The sequence below is a fragment of the Agelaius tricolor genome, unplaced genomic scaffold (genome assembly GCF_023055355.1).
Source record: "Agelaius tricolor isolate 1412-34295 unplaced genomic scaffold, bAgeTri1.0.p SCAF_11, whole genome shotgun sequence".
NCBI classification, from domain to species: Eukaryota; Metazoa; Chordata; class Aves; order Passeriformes; family Icteridae; genus Agelaius; species Agelaius tricolor.
The window spans coordinates 16,537,079-16,564,287 of NW_027269271.1; the positions used below are offsets into that span (position 1 = coordinate 16,537,079).

At 38.9% G+C, this 27,209-nt stretch overlaps 1 protein-coding gene across 3 annotated transcripts in view; it reads left to right on the top strand.

The window, feature by feature from the left end:
• COL24A1 (collagen type XXIV alpha 1 chain) overlaps positions 1–27,209 on the top strand; it is a 120,002-nt gene that overhangs the window by 70,670 nt on the left and 22,123 nt on the right. For 2 of the 3 annotated variants that reach the window (XR_011680612.1, XM_071436357.1), the window contains exons 25-42: positions 4,538–4,591; positions 6,318–6,371; positions 6,991–7,044; positions 7,786–7,839; positions 13,314–13,367; positions 13,644–13,688; positions 13,802–13,846; positions 14,941–14,994; positions 17,837–17,890; positions 18,851–18,904; positions 19,114–19,167; positions 20,399–20,452; positions 21,049–21,156; positions 22,679–22,732; positions 23,194–23,301; positions 24,204–24,257; positions 25,008–25,061; positions 26,361–26,417. Coding sequence is in view for 2 of the 3 variants with exons in the window: in XM_071436357.1 (XP_071292458.1) it covers positions 4,538–4,591; positions 6,318–6,371; positions 6,991–7,044; positions 7,786–7,839; positions 13,314–13,367; positions 13,644–13,688; positions 13,802–13,846; positions 14,941–14,994; positions 17,837–17,890; positions 18,851–18,904; positions 19,114–19,167; positions 20,399–20,452; positions 21,049–21,156; positions 22,679–22,732; positions 23,194–23,301; positions 24,204–24,257; positions 25,008–25,061; positions 26,361–26,417 (1,065 nt within the window). In the remaining variant the exon portion in view is untranslated. The remainder of the gene's footprint in view (positions 1–4,537; positions 4,592–6,317; positions 6,372–6,990; positions 7,045–7,785; positions 7,840–13,313; positions 13,368–13,643; positions 13,689–13,801; positions 13,847–14,940; positions 14,995–17,836; positions 17,891–18,850; positions 18,905–19,113; positions 19,168–20,398; positions 20,453–21,048; positions 21,157–22,678; positions 22,733–23,193; positions 23,302–24,203; positions 24,258–25,007; positions 25,062–26,360; positions 26,418–27,209) is intronic. The other variant, XM_071436358.1, reaches the window with a different exon arrangement.

Sequence of the window (27,209 nt, forward strand, 5' to 3'; positions counted from 1 at the left end):
CATAGTTTTTGAAACAACAGAAGGAAACCAAGCTGAAATAAAAAGTGCTTTGCCATGAAAAAACCCTTACCATGCAGCAAAGGAGAAGCAGTGATGTTTGGGCTGTGGATGGCAGCTCCAGAGCAGGCTGCAAATGGTCAGTCTGCAGGAGTCTGTGAAGGACAATAAAATACTGCAGACAGGCCATGTGCCTTGTAGCCGAGCTGCTTTTGGGAAGAATTACCATAAAGCAATTACCACATCTTTCAGAGGGGTAAAAATTAGCTGAATTAGGCACCAGGGATGCATAATTCAGGGAGAATGGAAACTGCAATTCCTTTTGCTTGAAGAAAAGATTAAGTGAACTTTAACTGATGTGTTCAGGATGCTCAACAGAAGGAGTTGTTTGAATTATCCTGAAAAGTCTGGGCTTTAGGGATATACAAAAGAGAATTTTAAACCATAGGCTAAAAGATAAGTCAATTGAGGAAAGCCTTTTTTTTTTTCAAAGTCTGGTGAATGCATGGGACATTGCCAAAGAAGGAACTGCTCCAGCTGCTTTCAGAAAGCAGTTGGATAGAGATTATTGTGGGTTCTATGAAGGACTTCACAGTGAATGGCAATAAAGGTACTTCTGTGTTTTACCTTGTGCTTCTTGTTTATGCCCCAGGTGACCTGATATGCTATAGCTCCTGCTGAGAGGAGTGCAGGAAGTGGTTACAGTATCTAGAGATTAGATTTATCAAGCTGTTGCTCATTTTTTGAAGGATTTTTTGCTAGTGGTTCTTTTTATCCTTTGGTTTCAGCTGTTTTTTAGGGTTCATAATAGTGCCTGCACATGGTATCTGCAGTTCAGCCTCCAAGGTTTTGTCAGTGAGCACATCCTACCCCCACTTGGTCAGGCAGCTTCCCTTAAATGCAAGCATTCCTCTACAGGTGCTATCAAACAGAATTACCCTGCTTGACACCGGAAGCAAAATTTAATCTATTTATTTATTTATTAAAACTGCTGTTGAGCAGGTCATTGGTGCCAGTACATTTTACCTTTCAAATATTCAGATACTTCTGACCTCTGTTTTGAATAGAGAGGTGGAAGAGCATTTAGTTAACTTGTCATCAATTTCTTTCCCCTTCAGACCTTCTGAAGTCCTTGTTGCTTTTAGCAGTTCACTGGCTTCACTTCTAGTCATCTTGACTATTGTTTGCTTTCCATGGATATTCAGTACATTTTGCCTTTCAAATATTCAGGTAGTTGAATTTTGGAGTCCTCTAAAGAATGGAGTGAAATATCAGCTGCAAGGTACAAATATGGTGCATCTCTGCTCTTATTCATTTCCTCCATTGACCATAGCAAATCAGAGATTTTCACTCAGATTATCAACTCTGGTTGATTACAAACCAACTTTCTCAACAGACAGGAAATTAATAGAAAAATGTCATTGTGACAAGATAGTATTTTAAATGTATTATGTCATCGTATTAAATGAATGTTGAATAAAAACATTTGAGAATGCTGAACTGTAAATGAAATAGCACTGGATTGGAAAAATTTCAATTATCACAGACGAGCATATTAAAGTACAATCTGGCAGGTAACTGCTGCCATGGGAATGTTTGGAACTAGCTGTATATTCATTTCTCACTACCAGGTTTTTCAATGGATTACTTCATACTTGAGTTTGCATTAAGTGTACAATGTGTTTTCAATTATTCAGCTGCAGTCCAGTTTCTAACACAGAGCATATGCCCTGGCAAGATGTTTTTGTCTTTCTCAGGCATGTGTTAGTTGTGAGATCTGGTCTTTGATTCATTTTCTAAAAAATGCTCCTGTCAAGAAGGTTTCTAAAATGCTGTTATTATGCTGTTATTGTCACTGGAGACTTTTACACAAGTCCTTGTAAGTGAAAGTTGATGACTATTTTTTTAATAAGTTGCTGATTTCTTTTTTTAATCACTTCAGGATTTTGCTTCACTTTTTTGTTTTCTAATATATTCAGTTTTATATTTGGAATCCATCAGTGCTCCCCAGAGGATTGAAGGGATGCTGGAAGACATTGATTCAACAGATCTGCTTTGGACTGTATTCATTTTCTTACATAAGATGGAGAGAGTTGAAACCTCAATCCAGTCCTAGTAGCTGGTCTTTATAGCAAGCCAGTCCAAATCTGGGATTTTAAGAGACACATGATCTTACAGAAAGTCTGTCAGGAATGATGTAGGGGAAACTTCACTTTATGGTTAATATGCTGACAGAACAAGATGTTTTGCTCTCTGTACTTTCTTTTCACTGAATACTACTAATTGTTTGAAATTCAAGATTCTATTCTTAAGCAAGTATTTTGGCTCCTTTGCCTGTGTGCATACCAGCCCTAGCATTTTCTCAGTCTCAGACACTTGACCTCTGTTTTGACTAGAGGGATGGAAGAGCATTTAGTTAACCTGTCATGAATTTCTTTCCCCTTCATACCTCTGAAGTCCCTGTTGCTTTTAGCATTTCACTGGCTTCACTTCTAGTCATCTTGACTATTATTTTGCTTTCCATAGATATCCAATTGCAGGTATGCCAAGTTTCTTTTGCATCTTTTTATTAGCCTTCTTAGTTTTTTTACTATAAATTTTCTTAACTGCTTTTGAGAAATAGCCATTGTATAAGAAATGTTCTGTTTAATAGCCAGTTTCTGTCCTTTCTCTGGAGGAGTCCCTTGCCCTAATGTGCTAGGGACTACAAGAGCACATTCACAGTCACTGCTTCCTAGTCATTGCTGCTTGCAGCCCAGAGCAATCAAATTGGGAAGACAGTACTTCTGAATTGAAAAGAGAACTTGAGCAGAGCTGTATATTAAATGATTCACTGCTGGGGCAAGGCACAGCTCTCCATCTTTCTGATCAGCATCTTCAGTCCTGCAAGCAGCATGGCATTGGGTGGGAGATCAGGAATGTCTCTGTGGGAAGAGAACAGTCTGAGTTTCACCTTGGCTCTCATTATGTCTCCTGTTCTTTCTGGAGCAGGGGAATCAAAGTGATTAATCTTTAGCGTTTTGAAACTGTACCTCCACACCTCTTACCTTGATAAACAGGAGTACAGGGTAATTCTTTGTCTCACAGCTTTCTGCCTGCTACTGAGGCCTACTGTTGGCTCTGACTGGGAGCTCTCACTCTCAGAATCCATCACAAAAGTCCCTCGTTGCTGCCAGTGACGTCGGGGCCATTGCCTCAGCACCCGTATCACCAGGACCCATCTTTGGCTGCTGCCAAGGCAAGAGACATCTCAGTTCTGACATATAATACACAAGTTCCCACACATCATATATCAGTCCAGTAGCCATAGAGGTGCCTGCTTATCTCTTTAGTTCCTTACATAAAGTGATTTGTGCAGTATTGTCAGCCTCAAAAGTAGCTGTATCACTGGCTCTTTGCCATATGGTCAAACTGTGGGATTTCCAGCATAGCTAGCAGTCCAAGAGAACAAGTAATCATAAAATCTCTACTTACTTTGCACCTGTTTTGTTAAAGGACTTGAGGCCGAACTGTATCCAGATTCTACAGATAAAGACTGCATTTTTAATTTAAGTAATGCCTTTTTATTTTCAAATTGTACTTCAGTGCCAGTGTAGTGCTACTAATGCTAGTTCCTTCTTGCACACAAAAAGATGGCAATGCCAATGTGTGAATTGACATCACTTTCTCTTTTTTTCCTTTTTAAAGTGATACAGGCATCATACAGTTGTGTGTTATATCACTACTGGAGCTTCCACATTTCTGCCATGTTCCAAGAGCAGTCTTGCAGTGTACTCTGGGCACTCAGTGCTTTTTCTTCAGGCTCATTGTGTCATATTTTTCTCAATTAGAACCTTGTGCTATAATTTCTTTTTCTTTTAGCTTTCATAATAAAGTAGGTATTGTAAGCACTGGGAATAAGGTTTTAAAAGTACTTCCTCTCCTGTTTCCCATCCCATATGAACGTACTTGTTCTATCCAGTGGAAATTTGTGAGAAAGCCTCAGGAGAGAATTATTTCATTTTTGAATGGCTGAAAGGCTCTGATCCTCTGACTTCAAAGGCATTTGGGGCTACTGCTCTTGAAGGGAAAATTCTGAAAACACCTGATCCAATATAAGTTTGTTTTGACTGCATTTTACTTTGTTCCACTGAATTTATTCCCTTTGAAATTTGTGGTCAGACTGAAGCACTAGCAGAGCAATTATCACCTTTATTTGTATGTTTGTAAAGCTTTTAGCAGTGCAAGGTAGAGCTGAGTGGCAGATCTGAGTTGGCAGGGTGCTATTGTGATGAAGTGGATGCAGTTTCCCTCTGGCAGTAGCTGTTTGCAGTTGTGCTGAGATGCAGGGTCCCTGTGAGCCAGGAACCCCCTGCAGCCCCCACTGTCCCAAGGTGCCCTTAGGCTGCCATGGGCTCTCTGTGAGGGAGAAATGGGCCCTGCTCTGTCTCACAGGGCTCTCTGTGAGGGAGAAATGGGCCCTGCTCTGTTGCTGGAGAGCAGCTGGCCATGAACTAGAAGAGACATCATGCAAGCAAAAGTCTCCTTTCTTTGTATACAGGGATCAGCTGGCTTACCTGGAGAAGCTGGGCCATCTGGAAACCTTGGTGAAAAGGTATAATAATGGATCTGACTGCTCAGCAGCTTTGAAAACCATTGGGGTGGTAAAGTACTGGTGAGAGATTATTTACTGACCACTGTCAGAGTTAATATTCCTGTAGCTATTTCAGAGCATGGGGATTTGATTACTTGTAATCCAGATGTTCCTATATGAGGTATATATCTGATATCCTTGATTTTACTTCACAGTTAATTTGGAGTTGACAGATTTGATACCTTTCTTATATCACTTTATTATACTGCTATCGTTTCAGAGAAACTGGCATGAAACTTGTTTTATACAGTACTCACTGGTTTAGCACTACTACATAATGAAGACAGAAGTAGAAAGCTAAAACTTGGCTGTATACATGAACTGAATAAAAAAGACAAGCCTGAGTTTTGTCTGCTGTGCAGTAACAGTTGTGTTTGTGAAAGCAAAGCCTGGCAGACTCAACGTGACTTGAACAGTATAAACAGCTTAAGTGTATTTGACATGGTTTTATTTAGGTGAAGTATTTTAAAACTGAAAACCAGGAATTTATTACTGGACTGCATGTCAGCTTCAATTATGATAGAAACATAATTGTTTGTCAGAATGATGCAGCACCATTTGTATTTCTTTCCTGCAGGGCTGAATTATTTCACCTAGACTGGTGTCTGCTATTTAGATATTTTATTGAGGAGGTCTTAATCTACTACTAGAAATTCCATTAAAAGCTGATTATAATTTATATAATCTGTGAAAGGAAATACATCAGTGGAAAGCCCTGCTTTCGATTTAGACAAATCTCTTATGGTTTTAGTGATAATATCATCTTAGAATTTCATGTCAAAGGATTCTTGTTCTTCATAATTACACTTGGCCCAAAAAGATTACCTTGTGATACTGCTGCTAGTTTAGCTAGGAGGGGAAAGGCAGTAAAAGACTAATTAATTTATCATCAGCAAATGGAAGGAAGCTTCTTCATGGTGCAATAACTGGCACTGCTATGCTGTTTCTATAGAATTTATTCTTCCTCTCTTATGGATTAAGTAGTGCAAGGGTAACACATGCTATGTGGATTTAAATGACAAACGCATTTCCAGCATAATTACAGTATGCAATATAAATTATGGTGTTATTACTATGTCATGTGCACTATTTGTAATAAAAGTATAATCTTCTGAGGATAATCTACAGCTAAGTCTGATATTTGGGCTGGATGTGACATGAATGAAAAGTGAAAAGGTATGGAAGACCAGAAAACACCCTTCCTGCTTCCCCTACTGAAGTTGCTTCAGCAGCTCTTGAAGGGCTGGCCTTCCTTTAGGAGCTGTGCTTTCCTAACACATACTGAAGAAAAGAGGAAGAGAGGAAAAAATTGTCTTTTTTCTTTGTTTGCTATCCTGAATTTTATGGATTAAGGAGCATACTATAAATATGATGCATGCCACAGAGAGGAAATGTCTAGCAGTTCTCAGAGACTGATGTAGCCAAACCTCTTCTTCAGTTTTCTAGGAAAAGAGAAGACAGAGAAATTCAGTTTTATCATTTTTTTCAAAAGATGGATAGGCTTGTAGGAGGAAAGAATTCAGAAATTTAAAAAAAGAAAAATTAGAAAAGGTCTCGGCACTGTTTCTGAAGGGCAGTTTCTCAACCAATAGTGTCATGCACTGACAGGTGTACTCAGTGGACATTGGAAAAAGGGGAAGGATATTCAATGTTCTTTTCTTTTTCTTCTCTTTCTTTGTTGTTAAAGGGAGAGCGAGGCAGTCCAGGACCTGTAGGTCCTCCTGGAGACAAAGGTGTCATGGTAAGTTACAAGTAATGTAAAATCCACAATTATGTTACTTAGAAAGGCACTTTAGTCTCCAAAATAAGAATAAATTCTCACCCTTCTAGCTTTGCAGACCTTATGGGAGAGCAGTATTTATGATGCATAGTCCCTACAAAGTTTCATTTTATGGCTTTATCCCCTCTGCAGCAGTGATTGCAAAGTGATCTGCTGAATGAATAGCAGAGCAACTGCATTTCTGAAATATGGCTCTAAGCAGGGAAAATTAAAAGGAGGGAAAGTAAAATAACCATTTCCTGTGTAAACCAGGGTAACTCAGGTTATTCTAGTAGATAGACTAGTAAATATCATCACCTCTGGTTCCACTGCCCAGCACTGCCCAAACAGCTCCTGGCTGCCACTCCTGTGGGTTCCTGCCAATCCCCCTTGTCCTAAGGCAGGACACAGCACTCCATGCAGCCCAGAGGTCACTCCCTCCATGGAAGGCTGTTGGGGTGCAGAAGTGACAGCCCACACATGTGCCCATGGCCTTGCTCTTGTTGAGGTTCTCTAGAAAATGTGCTGCAGGCTTGGCTTTTGCTATAATAGCAATGTTGATAAAACTTTTCTGTCTTTTCTATGTTTATTTTAATTCTAGGGCTATCCAGGACCTCCAGGAGGCCCTGGACCTGTGGGCCCAGAAGGATTACCTGTAGGTATAGGGTGGTGCTTGGGTTTGACATAAAATGAACTATTTTCAAATTGTCTTCTTGCTTTGGTGAAGCTAAGAATGGTTTCTAGTTTGTATTGCAATCTATCAAACTGTCATGGAAATGCACCCATCCAGACAGAATCTGTTCACTTTGCCAGGATGATCTATGAGAGAGGGAAAAATAATTATATGATTTACTCATCCATTCAAAAATCACTCCATTGAGACGAGTAGGGAAATGGAATTTTGCAAGGATGGTTAATAATTGCATAACATTTTTAAAATTCATTGGTGCCTAATACAGTATGAATAGATTCATTATGTGTTTAGTTTCATTGTTAATAAAAAATAAATTGTATTCTAATCTGCTGTGTATAATTGATACAATTTATCTACCATGGGTCTTCAATACAGATAAAAAAATTAAACTTTTTTCAGAAAATATTCATGCTTTTTAACATAATATTGCTGAAATACAAGTATCTTCTGAAAATTTTGGGATATTAGAAGTAATCTATCCAACAGTCACATCAGTGTTTTGTAAAAATAATGTTACATAGAGTCTGTTAATTATATTTTTCTACATAAATTGTACAAACACGATTAATTGAATTTGAACCATGAGTGAAAGTGATTGATTTGTTTTTCTTGCATTGGTTGTTGCTCAAGGTGCATAAGCCTTGTAATTTTGAGGAACCTGTGTTTAGAAGCCAATGAATAATAAGTTTGTTTGACATGTAGGGACCTTCAGGGGCACGAGGACCTTCAGGGCCACAGGGACCTAAGGGAAGAAGAGTAAGTACCAATGCTCCTTTTGTTCCTTAGAGCAGAGAGTGGTGTGTTGCAAAGATGAATCTGGAATATAACCCATTTACAGCTGCTCCCTTTGTCCTCTGGACTGAACTCCTTTGTGCTGAAATCAGATAGATTATACTTATATTTCCATGGAGGAAACAATTTGAATCTTCATTTCTCCTCACAGTGAAATGGGCTTTGCCATTGGTGTCAGCTGAGAGCAAAACTAGAACCAAAATGGCCACTTGACTCTTTTCTGTACACATAAACATGCAAAAGTTGTCATTTATAACTACCACTGGACTATTTCAATGTTTTAAGGTCAATTTTCTTTACCTGCATTTAGTTCTTTGGAAATACAATCAAAGTCTCTCAAAGACAGTTTTGAAGGAGACAGAAGTGTAATCAGAAGTTACTGTGTGCTAAACTTTGAACCTGCACTTGTTAGATTGTCATTGCCATTTCACTTTTATCAGGGAAATGGAAACCCTTTTTTCACTGTATACAAAACCCTGATCCAAGGCCCATATTAGTGAAGTGTCTCTCACCTCACCTACCAGTTTGACAGCATATCCACGATTCCTAAGAGACTTGTACCGCTCATACCAGGGGCTGGATCAGAGTCTCTTCACAGCTCCATTTATTCCTGATAAATATGTCTCTGTGATTTTGGCAGCACATCATGGAGTACAGTGCTTATAATTAAAGATCACTCAAAATAAATCCCAAATATCCCAAGCTGTGTGAAAGCCCAGTTTTGGAATTGTGATTTATGCCTTTGCCTCTGCCCAGCATGACTGGGAATGTCTCATGAAAGAGGCTCTCAGAACAGACCCAGGTCCTCAGGATCTGAGAACAAACTCCCACTGAGGCCACTGAGAATTTTATCTGCTCTCAAGATCAAAATGTCAGATCAGAAGTGGAATCTCACATAAGGAAAATATCTGAGGTGCCCTGAAACCTGGGGTTTGTCATCTCTGGATTCAGAAGGAGAAGTGTCAGAACCCAGAGCTCTGTGTGGAAGGCCTCAGAAAATGCATAACACAGTCAGATACAGCAGTTAAATGGAAGCATATGGAAATTTCCCTTCACTGTGTGTGGAAACAACAATCTATCCTGTCTTCACAGCTGGAATCTGTGAGAAGCCTTAGAAACACTGACCCTCTACTTGTGCACTGTCACAGAATGGAATTCATTCACTTCATAAATTCTGGACCTTTCAGCAATGGTTTTGCATCCAAGCTTACCCAGCAGTTACTCCTGTGTGAGAGTGTGCAGCTGTTCACTCTGCAGTACCCCAGGAGCTCCGGCCAGCTGAAGGCAGCCTGTCTAGGAGCCTATGGACTCTCTCCCCCTGGGGGTTTCAGGGAATATGCCACTGAGCACAGCACTCAGAGCCTCCTCAGCTCATGCCTGGGACTTGATGCACCTGGCTAGAATCATGTGGAAGGTTTATTGCACTTTATTTTTTACTGTTAATCTTATGAAAACACAGAGGGAGAGCACCATTTTGTAGATACTTCAATGGCAGAATGCCACTGAGGGTGAATGTATCAATATGTAGGAGAAAGAATTTCTTTCCATGACCAGAGGGAAGAAATGCATTAGTCTGGAAGCCTGGCACTGTAAGCAGCCATGAAGTCATTGTTGCATGATCTTCTGTTGTCTTTGCTTATGTGTGACATAAACTACAACATCAGAGACTGCTTTCACTTCATGCCATAATCTTGGACTAACTCAACTGCAGTTCCTAGTTTGAAAGGAAGAGATTCTGTATCATTAGATTCATTTCATAAGTGAGACCTGGGCAAAATTCCCAACAGGTGCTAAAATTCTTGACATTTAGTATTCTTCAGATTGGCATTTGGTATTTTAAGGCTCAAAAGAAGTAATTTTTCTGCTCTTAACTTTCCTGGAATGCAGATCATGAAATTTGGACTTGAAAATGCAGATAAATGACACAGTGAACTGCTGTAAATTTAGGGTCAGGCAGCAGCAACTCATGTCTCTAGCAGCCAGTAGGGTTGTCCCTGGCTTAGTGGTGTCTGTACTGGCATGAAGAACCTCAGCTGCCTGGGGACATCTGTGCTTTGTTTTAATGAGTGATATCTTTCATATTTCTCACAGGGAATATGGAACTTAGCAAATTCTGTGCAGTTGTGAAACAAGTGTCCAGTATCCAGGGTGGTTCATTGATAGCTGAATGTTTTTGTCTCTTAATTGTTTGAAGGAAGTGAGAGTAAATTGATGTAGTTTTCTAATATTCTTCCATATCAGCCCCAAAAAGGGAAGTAGCTATACATTGTGTTATTTCTGCTTTCTGGTATTTTGGAGACAGAACAAGAAAGAATAAAAATAGTTAAATTGTGCTTTTTCACCTTCTTGGATGAACTTTTTCTCAGATTATAATTCTAGAGTTTTCATTGTAAAATGTTCCATTTTAGAAACAGAGCTGAACCCGTGCCAAAGAAAAAAGCAGTAGCACTCATTTGGCAGCCTCACTCCCCAGCTCTTTTGGAACCTAATTTAAATAACAGCAGGCAAATCAAGTATATCTCTCATTCTGTACTAGCTATAGTAAGAAATTGTACAATCCAATTCATCTCTGCCAATAAGGAGTCACACCATACTATTTATAGGAATGTTATTGTGTGCTTTTGTCAGGATATTAAATTGCCTTTCCCTTGGATTCCTGCCCTTTGTTCTGTGGCTGGCTAAAGGAAGGCATGGCCCAGAGGATCATGTTGCTTTCTGTTACTTTGCTTTTAATTCAGAGTTATATAGTAGAAGATTGGTGTTTTAAATGGTAGACTTTTTTGCTTAACTATTCGTGATCAGATTAGTTGTCATGGGCTGCCATGAACTCCAAGGTGAACTCAAGGTGAACTCCACTGAAATGGAGATCTGTGTGAGTGCCAGAAAGGTTTTGGTGTGTGCATAACACAGACTAAGAATCTTGTGCAGTCTTCTGACAGGCCTGTTTCTCAAACTGCAAGCTATCATCCTCTTCATAATTAAAATTATGTCAGAAGTGTTGAAAGACTTTATCTGGTAATTCTGAATGATAGAAGATAAAACGTAGAAAGACAATTCCTTATTACACAAATCTGTAAAATGGAAACCTGTCCTTTTTCTTCCTTGAGTATCTATTCTTGGGATTCTATCCTCTGGTCAGCCCTGTGGAGAACACACAAGGAGAAATGACAGGTCACATATCTAAAAAGTCTGAGAAAATCTAAAACTATCCCGCAATTGCTTAACTTTATGCTGTCAATTTCCCGTTCCTTGTGTTGCCATAGGTGGTTCCTCCATGGGTCTTCCTTGAGCTTCTGTCCCTTCCACCCCCACAGCTCAATGACCTGTCCTCACTCCATCTCAGTTTCTTCTTGTCCCTTCTCCTCCTGTTCTTTGAGACATTTCAGATCAGGGAACAATAAACCTGCCAGATCTGCCTTGAATTTTCATCACAACTGATACCTGTGTTACAGATAGCAGTGACAGAAAAAAGTGAAGAGCAGTAACCTGAACTTAATTTGATTGAGACATTTAGCTTTCTTTTGAATTATGCTATAGAGTAATTCAACAATTGAGTTACCCAATTGCATAAGCTCAACATGAGTCCCAATATAAATGTTTTTATAAAAGCCCCCTTTGAAAACACCACTAGTGTTTCATTTCTAATTTCTGAGGGCACTGAAGTCACAGATTTTTTTCCATAGATCTTCAGTATTGTTTGGTTTGGGACCTTTCACATTGAGTGCCATGTGGCAGCTCAGTGTTGTCTTCTGTAGCCTCTTTTCCTCTCTGGCCCAAAGAAATGCCTGTAACTGCTCAGTCCTGGTTTACACCAGAACAAAAAAGGTGGCCAGACTGGGCCAAGGATTGCCTCACAAAAGCTGTGTCCCATTTCATACAGCTCTCCCTGCCTGCCCTCTTTCCTTTTCCTATGCTTTCTGTGTTCCTCTGTGCTGGCCAGAAGTAGCAGTGCTGAAATGATGACAGATGAATTCTCATGGGATATTTCTGGCTTTGCCAGGGGTTGTGGTTATCTATCAGCTCACAGGAAAGGCCTGTTCCTGAGAGGTTTTCATTTCAGGAGAAAAGCCTAAATGATTCTGGATACACTCTGGTCCTGAGTTACCAGTCAGCCATTTTCCCTTTTGCCAGGGAGCCACTTTTCCCAGTCAGCCATTTTCCCTTTTGCTCCAGAGAAAAGTGTTCCAAGAGAGGTTTTGATATTGATCAGTCAGCCCGAGTCAAAGACAACAAATTCTGGTATGTTTTTTCTCAAAATATTCAAGAGAGATATGGAAGTCACAGATATTTTTTGGAGGGAAAGTAAACTAAATTAACTCAGATGTGCTTCCAACAAAGTCATTCTACAAGCCCCTATTATTATCATTTAGAACAGTTATGTGATTGAAAATCAGTCATGATTGGATGCCCTTCACTATAAAACATGACCCAAGATGTCAGGTTCTCTACAATTCAGAAATTCACCATAGAAATGGAGACTGTTTTCCTCCAGGCACTGCCATAGTAGTGTACTAACTCCTTCTGATGCCAGCCCAGCAAAAATGCCACCAGGAAAGTTGTTGTGTCTTATCCTCCCAATGCACACTGCTGTAAAGAGCCTGTCTTGATACTTATCTAGCTCTTCCTAGGAAGTGGTCATTAGTTTTAAGTTGTTATTAACTGATTTTAAATTAATGTTCCATACCTAAACAGTCATGGTTTTTAGAATTATGGAAATAACTTCCTAAGTCAGCATGGATAAAATATTATTTTCTATTTTGCTCATGATATATATAAGGATTTTTCATTTGCTTGTAAGCTTTTGAATTTGGATTCCCAATCTAAATAATAAAACTCTGAATGTTTTGGCAATAGGTATTTGCTATATTATGCTACAATAATATAACAGGTTATCTTTGTTCATCTATTGCTTATAAAAAAAAAGCATTTTAGTCTAACAACAGACCACAATAGTTCACAATTATAAATTTCTTCTAATCTTGCCTCAAACTGGTTTACTAGTGGAAGAATTTTATCTGCTTTTTTTAGTCTTACTAGCAAGATTAATTTTTGGATATACATCTTATAATGTGCTCAAAAGCAACTGCTCTATATATGCAGTGATCATCTAAATCCCTCTAAGACCATGTCTGTTGCTTGAGTTCCAAGCTGGATGAAAAAAAGAGCAGAAAATATCAGCCTGCCATCTGGCTCCAGCAGGGACACTGAATGTTTTGTTTACATACTTTTTAAAAAAACTTTTCTTCTTAAGTTCATAATTCAACAAACCAGAAACTTATTTTATTCTTCGAAGCTTTATTTCACACTTGACACATAATGAGAATTGGTTTTCCTGCTAACAAAATGTTTCCCCTCTCCTGAAGCTTATGTAACATCTCCTTAATGATAAGCAAAAATAATGCATAATTAGTATTCCAAATCACTTGTTCAATATTCAGGGGCCAAGAGGTCTCGATGGTCCTCCAGGAGAGCTGGGAACAGAAGGTGTTAAGGTGAGTGTTTGCATTGCTCAGTACTATATAAAACACTGAAGCAGACCATAACAGATGAAAATAAACAAAAAAACCTCCAGCCCATCATGGCAGAAGCCAGAGAGTTCCATTTAATCTAAGATATTTGCAAATTTCTGGCTTTTCCAGGTACATTGAGGGATTTTCTGTAGTTACCCAGCATTTAAACTCAGTAACTGCCTGTAGCTTATCAAGAAAATGTATGTAGAACTTACACATTGTTAATAACAATAAATAACATTGTTTGTTATTTATCAGGGAGAAAGAGGTGATCCAGGAAAGAAAGGAGTCCCTGGGCTCATTGTAAGTATTGGAGCCAGTGCTTGCAGTAAGCTTTAACACAGTAGCTGATTTCTGAGCTGTGTTTGGAAATTACTTGAAGCCAGCATTGTCCTTTGATTTTTCTCTTTAACCAGGGTAAAGCTGGAAATCCAGGAGAGAGAGGAGAGCAGGGTGCACTTGTGAGTATGAAATTCACTAGTACTTCTACCAAAAAGAAATCCAGAAAATCTCATACTTTTTTTGACACTTGGGTATGAGGAAGTTTATCTATTTCAGAGCAGCTGGAAAACTTTGACAGTTTGCAATTATTCATACAAAGAACCAGGGACAGAAGTGCAGTTTTAAGGATAAAAGTCTTTGTAACATAGAACAATAATTCTTTGATAGAATTTGGGGTAGGTGTGTGTTATCAATGTAGGGATAAATGTAAAAATGTGTTAAATGAATATCATGTATAGAAGAAAATTCATTCTTTTAGTGCTTTTTTGAATGGAAATCTAATGTGTTCTATTTGAGGCTTTTTTTACAGAGCAGGTTATCAGTCAGTCCAAATTGTACTGGATTTTCAACAAAGAGGGAAGCAAAAAAACCAAAAATAAAGCAGGAATGATGGTGATTTTGTTCTGCAGTTGAAGCTCAAAATGTTGATTGTCACCATACTTCTCTTGCCTCTTCTGCTCAGATTTAGGAGCTTGTTGCCTCTCACATTTGACACAAGGGGTTTTCATTTCCTCTTCATTCACTAGAACTTTTAGATGTATTTATAAACACAGAAATAAATGAAGCAAAACCTCATTAGGCTGAAATGATGTCTAATAGCACATTTATTGCAAAGTACAGGATAGTGATCTATTACTCCTACAGCTACAGTTCCTAGAAGACAGTGTGAGAAAGAAATGCTATGAGAAAGGTTGAGCAGAGAGAAAAGTGTGCTGTGAAGCTTCCTGATTATCTAAAATGCAGCCCCTAGGGCAGTTTGGACACACAAGCAGCACATGGATCTACAGAGAATTACAATGAACTGGTAAATGGTGGTTCAGCTAAGATTCATTTGTATGTAAAAGAAACTGAGGAAGGACTTACTCAGGACTCCCTCACCTGCCACAGAAGCCAGTGATATGTCAGTGCATGTCAACCAGAAAAAAAGGCCACACGTACTTCATGGGTGTTTCTGTGTTAGTTACTGTGTGAGCAAAAACAAGAGAGAAAGTGGCCTGCTCAGAATATGAAGGAGCTTCTTTCCAGTGATTTTTTATTTTATTTTAATCTTCAGGGTTTGCTTGGGCCTCCAGGAGCCACAGGAGACAGAGGACCAGTGGGAGAGCCAGTAAGTTGATCCTTATGCCTGTTCAAAGTTTTTCCATGTATTTATTATACAAGCTCCCTGACAACTCAAGCTCCATTTTACTGAGATCCAGTATTTCCAGCTGTGGTTAGGTAGGAATTGTGGAGTGATTGCTCCAAAACTGCAGACCTGGAGTCTGCCTTCCTTGCTTAGTGTAACTTGTTCATAGAGACCTGTTAATCTTGTTGGGAAGCTCTGTAGTAAGGGGGGCACAACACAAGAGAGCATAACAGAGCATAGACCACGATATAACACCACATTGAGGTAGAAATCTGTGTTAAGTATTGGGTAAATGTATGTGGCAATACTTTAGTGGTGTTTTTTTAGGCAAATCTTAGGATTGTTGTTCAGGAACACAGGGACCACATGCATTTGGCAGGTTAAATTTTCAAGAAGAGCCTGCTGTAATAAACCTCAGACATTCCTCTGCTGGATGGATTCTTGTTACTGTGTCAAAGCCACGCTCACTTTAGTGTGGCTGATATTGTTACAGAAGATCAGGGAAGAACCTGAAGCAAATAAATGCACTGAACTGCAAGATATAGCTGTGACAGGAATAGTATTGCAGCACCATCTCTGGGGGTAGATCAGATTATGTAAATACAGTAAAAGAATATATGCTGCCTAAGAAGAATTTGGGAGAAGGCTCCCATTTTCTGGTGCAGAAATCTAATAGAGTTGTTAAAAATTGTGTGTTTACATTGCTTCTGGAGAGTCATTTTGCACAGTAAATTGCACATAGGTAATTTAAATCTCGAAAGTGAAATGTTGATAAAAATTGCATTAATTTTAGTATTATTAGTATTTAGTATTTTTATAATATTATTTCTACTAATCCATGCTTACAGAAAGTAATTACACATTTTGAGGGCTAGAAAACCCCCAACAAATTTTCTTTAGGATAGAATTGCATATTTAACTTGAGCTCAAAATGGGAATGGCAAAATATTTCACAGAAAATGTGTTTTTCCCAATAGTTATCACTGGATTCTTGTTACTTCGTCTCTTTCATTTATTATAGCTTATCTTCATGTTGCAGCATCTAAGAGCCTTACAATGAAAGGTTTATATGTCAAATTCCTGCCATTTTCTGGCCAAGTCTGAATTTTCAAATCCAATAGCATGCCTGTCTGCCTTACCTAATCTAAGTGGTCTACATTTCTCTGTGCTCACCATCATAGAAACTACATGTTCGCTGTCAGAAGAAAATCTTATCCTGTGAACAAGGTATCTTTTTCTATCAAGTGCTGAAAGAGTAAAATGTCTTCAGAAGAAGGTCTGTGGAGCTAGAAAGTGATAAAATGACAGAAGATATTGCACAATAAAATGCATGGCTCTTTTTTAGCTGCCTGACCAAGCAGCTTGATTTCATCCTCTGTCAGCTGGTCACTGTGTGAAAGCCAGCTGCTGAGCTTTTCTGGCCCTGTCACCAGTTCTACAAAGAGCAGAAAAGCCCTAATTTTTGGTGGAGGAGCCGAGAAATGTGAGCAATTAGAACTATTTGTATTAACGGGATTGATCTAAACTGCACTCAAACTTTATCTACTTGTCAGACATTTCAGTAAAATCCTTTGCAAATTACCTGATAATAATGGTTAAAATGAGTTCCCACATTGCTATAAAGTTATGGCTTCTGAAAGTCTCAGGAGAAAGATACATTTCTGATCCAGCAGCCTTATCTCCATGGTAATATGCAGAAATACTTGATTTGTGAAGCAAACTGAAGCTTTGTGACACTTGCCTAGTGGAATTTCATGGAGTTTCTGCAGATGAAAATCAATTAACTTAGTTTAGGACAAAGTAAATTATCAAGTAACTGCAGTTTTAGTTGTTCATATTTAAATGAAGATAAAAGGTAAAATAGATGCATCTGCTGGAATTCTGATGATAAGATGCAATTTACATTGTTTTTACAAGGGAAGAGAATATTCACAGGTCATCAGGAGGAGCAAAACCATATGCAGAGTCTTTAAGAGGAAGTGAGACAAAATAAGAGTAAATATTTGTTTAAATGGCTTCTGTCATAAATAGAAGCAGCATCTTTCTTTTACATGAGAATTGTAGATCAAGACAATGTTTTGAATTTAGAATGTGTTTAGACACAGATGAGTCCCAAAGGGATAAATAGATATGAACTTCAAGGAAGTTCAAAGACTGGTTACATGCAGAGAGCTGATTTGTCTGGACCTACATTCCCAGTGGCTGTGGAATCAGCAGTAAGCTGTTACAGGCAGCTTCTGCTTCCAGCACACAAATCCTGCCCTCTGAGCTCAGATCTTACATGTGCAGAGAATTTGAACATGCCACTTTGGGAAATGATCCCTGGCTTTACTGCAGTACATTTACTCCTTACATGTAAGGCTTATCATAAAATGCTTATGCTGTAGTTATCAATATTACTAAGAAGGCTCCAGCCTTTAGTCTGTTATGCCTCAGTGACTGTCCTGTCCATGGTGAGGTGGTTGTTTTCAGTTAATTCCATACCAGACTGTAGGCTTTTCCACAAAGCAAACCAGACAGTCTAACAAACCTTAATTAAACAAAGTCTTAGCTAGTCAAGAGAAGAGCTTAGTTCAGATAATAATTTATTTTTGATCTAAAAGAAAAGACATCTGTGCTATTATTTGAGATGTTATTTCAGTGCATCAAGGTTGGTACTGTATGCCATCATGGGACTTTGGGTACACTGTTGGATTCAGGAGGAAGGACAATGAAATACATTTCTTTATTCCAGTTGGAAGAGTTGTGAAGAGACAAATTGAACACACTACAATGTAATTTAATGTTAATTGAATAATGCATCCAAAATTTTGTTTCATGCCAGGGTCCAAGAGGACAACCAGGGGATGCTGGCCCTATTGGAGAAACGGGTTTTGAGGTGAGATTTTAATCACTAATATAGCAATTACAAATACTCAAACAACTGACTAATCCTGGACAATATGTTTATAAAAAATTTTTATAAACCTGCAGCTGACTTAAATATCATGAGCTTATCAGAGACTCTTACTTAAAGCTGTTACCAAAGAATGTCTAAAATAAGTAGCTTGTTCTGTTGTAAGCACTGTCTTTGAGCATATAGTTACGACATTTGTCATAGAAGGTGAATGCTTAATTGAGCAAACTTTTTTTTTGAAAGCACTGTTCTCCTTGCAGTTAGCAGTAAAACACCATTAATCATATGTTCTTTCAATTTGTAGATAAAGGAAAGCAGCTGTAGAAAGCCTTCTTGCTTGCTTCTGCTACTGTTTTTTGCTTTATTTTTAATATTTCATTGAGAGAAATGTGACAGAATGTATTAGCAGCATTTGTAATCAAGTACCTGAGGGATGAGCTCACTTAGAGCAGTAGGGATTTGGCTTATTCAAAGTTCTTCCTCAGTCACCCAAAATCCAGACTTCTGATTTAACTACCAAAATGTGTAAACTACAAAAAGCAGTCTGATATCATCAACTCATTAGGGGCTGAGGCCTCCAAGAAGGGTTTAGTTCTCCAAAGGCTGTGTCTACTTGGCTCCAAGCCTAAACAGAGCTGAAGTTGTCAGTCAGATTTGCAGAAGATAGATGCTGGCTCAGCAGTAATTTATGGTGAAAGGTACAGGCTTAGGGGTACTGCTGAGTCTTCAATATATTCCTGACCCACCCTATATTTCCTCTATTCTTTCTTTTCTGTTTGTCTCTAGAAAAAACAAAGAACTATGTTGTCTTGATTTGATTTTTCAGACATTCATCTTTCCCAGTGTCTCAGGCCATTCTTCTGCTTCAGTTTTGGGTGTATTATTTAGTTGTTGCAAAATTATTATTGGCGATCATGTAACAGTAGCTCTTGTACCATGCAGGGACCTCCTGGCCCTGAAGGAGAACCCGGTCTGCAGGGGGAACCAGGCACAAAGGTAAATGTTGAAATCATTCTGTCTTAAGATATTTATATTTTCAAATTCTCATAAAAGCAAATCAGAGATATCTGATTCATTAGCCAAGTAGACAGTGACGGACCATTAAGAAATACTGTTATTGTCATGATGACTCCATCAGCTGTAAACCCTCTCATTGTTACAAATATTGTCCTTTAAAATTGAATGATTTTCCTTGTGATATCCAGGGAGACATTGGACCTGCTGGGAAGGCTGGAGAACCAGGTGACCAAGGTTTGAGGGTAAGCTCTGGATGCAAATCTTCTTCCACAACAGAGAAGTTATGAACAAAGTGCAGGTTGAGAAATCTTGATTTAACAGAAGAATTCAATAAGAAGCTATTTTCTTCAGCCTCTTTTTTTAAAAGAAAAAAAAAAAAACCAGTGTAATATTGTAGCAAGATAAAAAGAGTATTGACTGGGGAAGGGTGGCTTGAGAGCTGCTCAGCAGAAAGGGACTTGGAGATGCTGGTCAACAGCCCATCTGAACATGGATCAGCAGTGCCCAGGTGGCCAATGAAAAGAAGGCCAATGGCCCCCTGGCCTGTGTCAGCAATGGTTTGGCCAGCAGGGCAGGGCAGTGAATTTTTCCCTGCACTTGGCACTGGTGAAGGTGCACCTTGAACTTTGTGTCCAGTTCTGGGTCTCAGTTCAAAAGAGGACACTGAGGTGTGGAGCATGTCCAGAGAAGGACAATGGAGCTGCTGAAGCACAGATTTTGAGAAGCAGTTGGGAGAGCACAGGTTGTTTAACCTGAGGAAAAGGAGGCTCCTTTCTCTCTACAGCTACCTGAAAGGAGGCTGTAGTGAGGTGGGGGTCAGACTCTTCTGCCAGCAAACAAAGGACAGAATGGATGGCCTTAAGTTGTACCAGGAGATGCTCAGATTGGAACCTTCAGATTAGAAGGAAAATTTTCACTGAAAGAATGGTTAGGCATTGGAATAAGTTGCCATGGGAGGTGGTGGAGTCACAGTCTCTTGAAGTATTTGAGAGGCATCTGGGTGTGGCACTTGGGAATGTGATTATGGTGGTGCTGGGCTGATGGTTGGACTGATGGTCTTGAAGCTTTCTTTCAACCTTGATGATTCTGTGATTATAATGTTGAAATATTTCTAATGATAAATGGCCCTACAGTAAACATACCAATACAGTAGTTACCACATAAACATGGAAGTTTCAGGACAGAACTGGTATATTTTTGAGGTTACTGTAATTATGTGTTATATACTCTGAATCCAAACAAAATCTCAGTGCCACTGACTAAATCTCCAGGGTTATATGGGCATAGTATTGCCTCATTTTTCTAATGCTGATCATCTTGTATGTTTTCTTGCATTAGATATTCATGGCTGTGACACTGAAGATAAATAAACTGTAACAGCAACTAAAAGTTGTCTAAAAGATAATAAACATATATAAAACTAGTCAAGAAATATCGGCAATAACTTTGTTTTCAACTGCTTCTTTCTATAAGGGTGAACCAGGGCCTCCAGGAGAAGATGGTGTTCAAGGAAAAGATGGCCCAAAGGTACATTAAATTTTTGCAGCAGATTTAAAGTACTCTTATTAGCCTAAGGACCCAAATCCCCTTTTTTATCCTAGGTCGGCACCAGATCAACTAAGCCCATTGAGTGCACTTAGTTTTAACATAGGAGGTCCTGTAAAGTACAGGCTTTTCTGTATCTTTTGGGTACATACCTAGCTTGAAAAGGCTGCAAAGCTGAATGGTTTGACAAAGAAGAGCAAGTTTTACCTGAGTACAGCTTTTGTCTGTGGTGACTAAAGTGCTGGAGGAAGCAAGCCCAAGGCTGCTCTGCTCCCCAAATTAGATCAGTGCTGTGCCAGGGACTGGGACAGGTGCCAGCACAGGGGATGTCATAGAGAACAATCTCAGATACTTGGTGATGGATGAGGCAAAATGTGGCTGTAGGAGTGTGGGAATGGGATAGAAAGGGCTTTACCCTAACTTAGAGCCTGATCTGAATTTGACTAGTAAGGTTCACATCAGTTTCAGTGGGCTTTTTTTCAAACTCAGAGATCCAGAATTCCCTTTCCTTATGAACAAGTAATTCTGTAGAAGCAGGCTGACTAAGGGATTTTTGGGGGTTTTTTACTGTGTTTTAGGGAGACCCTGGAGACCAGGGACTTGTTGGAGAAGGTGGTGAAAAAGGAGAGATGGGATTACCAGGAATTGCTGGGCCCCCTGGTGAACCCGGCCTAATGGGAATTCCTGTAAGTGTTTTCTGGTTGAAATGGACTTCTTGCTTGTTTGCTTTTAGTAAACAATGTTAATTTTTCATTCTTCCTTTATTTTTGATTTTTTCTGGTTTTCTATGTAATTGGAGATTACTGTATTTAAATAAGCTTCCAATGTGGTTCAGGATTGGTAGAGAGAGGAGACAAATGCTTTTCCTCTCTTAAATATGGGACCTCTTGGCAAATAGTGATTCCTCACCATCTGTCATCCAGACACATGTACCACACAACCTGGAGCCTCTCACTTCAGCTCTCTCCTCTCCAAACAATGTGGCATCAAACATACACAGATCAAATAGTAGACAAGCATTAGAATTCACAGACAACATTGTTAGATCAGTTTGCCTATTTGTTCTGGCATCACTCCTAGCAACTAAAATCCATCCATGAAACTGCATACAACTCCTTCATGAGAACAATTTTGGAGCACAGCTTCCAAAGCAACTATTGTAGCTTAAATCAGACCAGTTTCCCTTACCAAAAACCATCATGTTCTCACCTGCAGTCCTCTGGCTGCCTTCTGTGCAGCTCTTGTGTGATGGTGGGGTCTGACAAAACATTGGTTGGAGCTCCAGCTGTTCATGGCTGGGAGCACTGTCCACTCTGTCCTCTAAGCATCAGTGCTACGTTCTGCTGTCTTTTGTCCTGGGTTCTTCACTGTGAATTACTTTTTCTAGGAAATGAAAAAAGTGTTCTTTTGGTTGTTGGCACTCTTAGTGCACTGCAGAACAAGTTTTGTTTCTTTGACTCTATTTTGAATTGGTAGTTTTGGGGAACATTGGAAGTTTCATATGTTGAAATTATTGTAAAACAGCTCAACCCTGGCATATCTAAGCTTTATGTAATTATACTTGTGTACAATAATCAACATCAGCAGTGTTTCTGTGCCTCAGTGAGACAGGCAGGTCTGGCAATTCGATTTTTGGGAGGATGTGGGTAGGGAGGGATTTTTCATGTTTTTGTTCTACATGTTCCAAAGGCAGCTGTAGAGCTGCCTTCTTCTCCACTTGTCCTCCCTGGCATCTGGGAGTGTACACATCACAGTTCTGGTTTGACCTCGTTCTAGGGATGCAGACAGTCATAATATCCTAGTCTAAACATGGAAATCATTTTCCTATAGCCCATTGTCTAAGTGTTTCATTGGAGGTGAGAGTAATACTACATTTTCCTTAAACAGTAGCTTACAAAGCAACAAATAAGCTTCACAAATCTGTAAAGTAACATTTTCTGTGTGGACAAGACTTAATGGTTTTTTTCACCCTTATTTGCAGTGCCTTTCCATTACTTTTATAAATAATCCCTGAAACTTGCCCACTTGTTTATGCTATAAATTGAGACAGCCCTAATAACTTGCTTGAAGACAGAGTTAATGACATTTTTCCTCCCACCTCTCTGCTTTACCAAAGCCTACTTAGTTAATGCATTTTGGAGCAGAGGTTAAACATGTTTCTAGGCCCTTCTCAAACATTTCTTTTTCTCTCCCTAATAAAATCTATAGGGCCCTGAAGGAACACCAGGAAATCCAGGTCAGAGGGGCCGTTTAGGAAAGAAGGTAGTATTTTTCATCTTCCCCAGCTCCCTTCCTTTTATCTGAAACTCAGATTTACATTACAGAATTCCATTGAACCAAAACTATCCCTGTTTTGTGTCATGCTTCAAGCCAATTTTTTTACTTGTTAGCCATAGCAATTAGAATTGTCATCATTCTGCAATCAATAACATTCAAGGTCTTAGGAAATTTAAATTTGTATCAAGATGTGGTTTTGCAACTCAGAGCAGTTTCTGCTTCAAGCTTTGACCAAAAGAAAAACAAAGACTTAATGGGAAGGCTTTAGCAGAGACTCTTTTATACTGCAGAGTTCTGAGCTCAGACATTCTAATAACTACAGTAAATAACATACAGTAAATGTCATACCTATTAAAAAATGCTGTTACACATTTTGATTAAGCATCAACTGCATTTTGAAACTTAGTGTCAATCTCTTAGTATTTTTAATACAATAATACCAACAGGGGGAAAAGGGGCAGCTTGGCCCTCCAGGAGAAGCTGGACCTGCTGGTGATTCTGGCCAACCTGGAAAAACTGGTCCTAAAGGTGCAAGAGGAACCCGAGGTCCCATGGTTAGTACAAAACATTCTTATTTGCAGAGGTCTTTCAGCATCAGAATGAGACCTGTTCACCTTTCCAGACAGAAACCTGGGGCATGGACCTGGAAGGAGCCACCTCAAGCTTTTGGTCATCTGGCAGTTATGGGAGTGGGATGGCAGAGCATACCATGGAACATTCATGTCTCACACTCCACATACCACCTCACTGCTGTGGGTGTTTATAAACCTTTCCAGTTCCAGGAACAAAAATCAAGGGGTTTGCTATCACATACCTTAGCCATGGCTGAAACAAAGCACTTCAGATGAAGGCTACTACTCCTATCAAATAGGAATCTGGTCCAAAGCCAACTGAATTAAGTCTATATTCCATTAACTTTTAGCTCTTTTCATAGTAAGCTCCCCAGGCTTGCTCCATACTGTGTGGCAGATGCACAGAAGCATCCAGGCTCCCCACTAGAGAGGCAAAGTGCCTGTCCCAGTCCGGTCCTGTGGCCACTGAATGCAGCAGTGTGCTCTCCTGAGCTCATGAAGTACAGAAGCAAAGTTTGATGTCCAATGGCCAATATTTTCAAGAGTAGGAGTCAACTTTCTGAGGTGATGACCACCCTCTTCTTCCCTTAGCATGCTAGTACTTATAAAGAGAGTTCTTCCTCACCTCTCAAAGCTCAGATCTATTTGATTTAATTATGCACAAAGACTATAAGGTTAGGACTCAAAACATTGACCAGTTTTTCCACAGAAGAATGAAAAGCCCAGTATTCTTTAATAAATGAAGTAGGACCTACAAGAAAGTTGTCCATGGTGTCAAATGTCAATATTTCAAGATTTTTCCAAGTGCTTACTTTATATAGTAGGCATTGTTGTAGTACTCTACAAAGGAGCTCGTTTCTCTCTCTGATTACTGCATTTAACAGGGACATCTAGGAGGAATGGGACCTGAAGGAGAGCCAGGAATTCCAGGTTATGGGGTATGTTTTTTACTGAATTCATATACACATACATCCCAAAGTAGCTCTGTGGTATTCCAATTTCAAATATCCTAGGAATCTGTATCTAGACTACACAAATATTTTCAGGACTCACGTATGTTTATGTGGTGTGTTTGCCTACTCAGAACTGTTAGCCTTGAGCAAGGATGCCTGGCTTTTTTTAGTTTGCTCACAGGGGGGTTTTACCATAAACTTTCAACTGTTGTTTATCCAAAGTATCTCATCCCTCCTGAATAAAGTTCCTCTAAAGCTAATACAGCTATTCATTATAAAGAGAGCTCAGCAAACACCACCACCTCTGCTTACTGTCTGGCCATGTAGTTTCCATTTAAGTAACAGAAACTGATTGAATTATGTTAGTTGAAAGACATAAAGATATTGTGGCTTTCACTGAAAAATGGCTGTGAAAATCATCATAGATTGAGTCGTCCTCTTACAGAGCAGACTGTCCAGTCTCTTTTCCAAACAAAAACACCCATCATTGACCCCAACCTTGAAGCAAGAACCAGCCCAGCTCCCATCAGCTGCATTAAGCCCTATCAGAACTTGTAGTTCCCAGAGCTTTTCCTGCACACAGTCCATTTTCTGCCATTGATTTTGTTGTCATAACATGATTTAGAATAATTTTCAAGCAGAAAAAGAAATGTGGCAAGTAGCTAAAAGAAATTTTGGAATTAATTACTTTTTAAATTTTTTTTTTAATAATTTGTGTTTGGTTTGTTTCTTTAGGGTCACCAGGGTCCTCCAGGGCCCTCAGGGCCCCCAGGCCCCAAAGGAGAAAAGGTATGAACATGGGTTTCACTGATCTGATTTGTGAAGTTATAAAGGGAGGAAATGTTACTGCACACCCACTGTTTTCCACAGCAAGCAGCAAAAGCCACCATTTGCAGTATTTGTTAGTGTTGTCAAAGACTAGGAAAAGAAATGCAAAGTGAGGAAATGGGTCATTCAGAGCTGGAGTCCAAAATTATACTGTTAAAATGTTTGAGGTTTTAAAGCACAAGGTACCCATTGTACAGAACACAGTCTATTGTATCAGACAGCACCACTGCCCTCAGCGAGCACTGCTGACAAAAATAATCAGTGCAGAACCAGCTAAATATTTACTTAACTCTGAGCCTGTGAGTACACCCACAGATTTGCCTGAAAGTCCAGCTAGGATGGACAAATGTCTGTGGTTAATATAAAATGTTAGGGACAGGATGTGGCCTCAGTACTGCTATTTTAGTGTCAAATTTATTGTTTTTCTCTCAAGTCTCAAATGCTGAAAACAAATTTGTATGCTCACTGAAACCCTTGTGATCTCAAGAGGGCAGGTACATGGATTCACTTCATGAAGATTGGATTGGAGCTGCCCTTGACACAGAGCTACAACCTGGAGCGAGTTTTGCAATAAATAGTCTGAATAGGCATTTAGTGGCTGATGTTGTAAATAGGTTTTGATATGATTTAAGAAACAAAAACTGAAAACTGATTCGTTCACAGCTAAGTGTTTAGGTTGCTGGGTCACTTCTGAAAAACTACTTTGATGCACTGTAGAAGTCCTTAATCATATTTAAATTGTGAGTCTCTTTGCATTATTATTGCTAGGTATCATCTGGAATAGATAATCTTTTGTTTATTAACTTGGATGACAGTTATTTAATATTTGAATTTTAATCCACTTCAGACTTAATGTTGGAGTCTTCTGTACTCTTGTTTTTCTTTCTATTACATGTATTTCTCAAAACAGTGGAAGAAATTTTCTTTTTTCCCCTTGTCAAATATCCTGTTTATCCTTTTTTTCATTAAACAGAGACATGATTGCATGGATATTGTTCAGTTAGTTGGGTTTTTTTTCTTATAGCTGCCTTTGAGAATAAAGCAGATATTAGGTTTTTTTAGTCCTTAATGTCTTTGGGACATGTAGGTGAATGTCAAAATGGAGTTACCATATCTACTATATTAAACCATAAGGATCATATTCACTTTTAGCATCTATACAACGTCTTCTCTGCTTTTTATCAGCATTTGAACTTATGTGCATGGTAGACGAAGTTGAATTTCTAAGTTAACATTTTTTAATACTTTGCTTTGCTTTAGGGTTACCCAGGTGAAGACAATACAGTCCCTGGACTACCTGGGCCCATAGGTGAACCAGTAGGTCTTTCTTTCTCAAAAAAATTATACTAGTGCATCTCAAGACACGAGCAAATGCATTTATTTCTGAAGCTTTATATCATTGTCTCAGGAATCAGTACAAAAATATAGAATGATGGTCCTTTAATGAGTAGTCTCAGTCTGAAAATGCTGTTGTATGCTCTTTCCTGCTTAAACATCTGTGCCCTCTATTTAATTGCATTAATGCCATTAGTCTGTGTTTAGATCAGCACATTTTAAAAAATAATTTTACCCTGTTTAACCAGAGTTACACTTGATTGCTTTACTAATCAAAAATATGTTTTGACTTATTTCATTATCACTGCAAACTAATTCAGCTGATTTAGAGGACTGCATTTTGTAACCATTTTTGTACTGAATTCATATGTGGAGTGTATCTCTGCAGCATTTATGAATCTGTCAAAATTATTAGTACAAACTTCAAAATTATTAGTACAAACTTCAAAATTAAAGCAGATTTTGAGTGCAGCAAGTCATTTCAGGAAAGGATCCAATTTTTAATGGATATGTCTTACAGAAGCCATAAGAGAGTTTTCCTTGCATGTCTTTCTTGAGACCAGAGTCACTTCATTTATCCATTCTAAGTTTAAGATTCTAAGTTTATACATACACACGCACACACACACACACACACATATATATATATACATATATATATATATATGTTTTATATATAAGTATAAATCTGGGGAAGTTCCACTGAGGTCAATTCTCCCTCCTGTTTCATTAAGCACCATCTAATATTTATCTTTTAGCTTCTAGTCTTCAGTT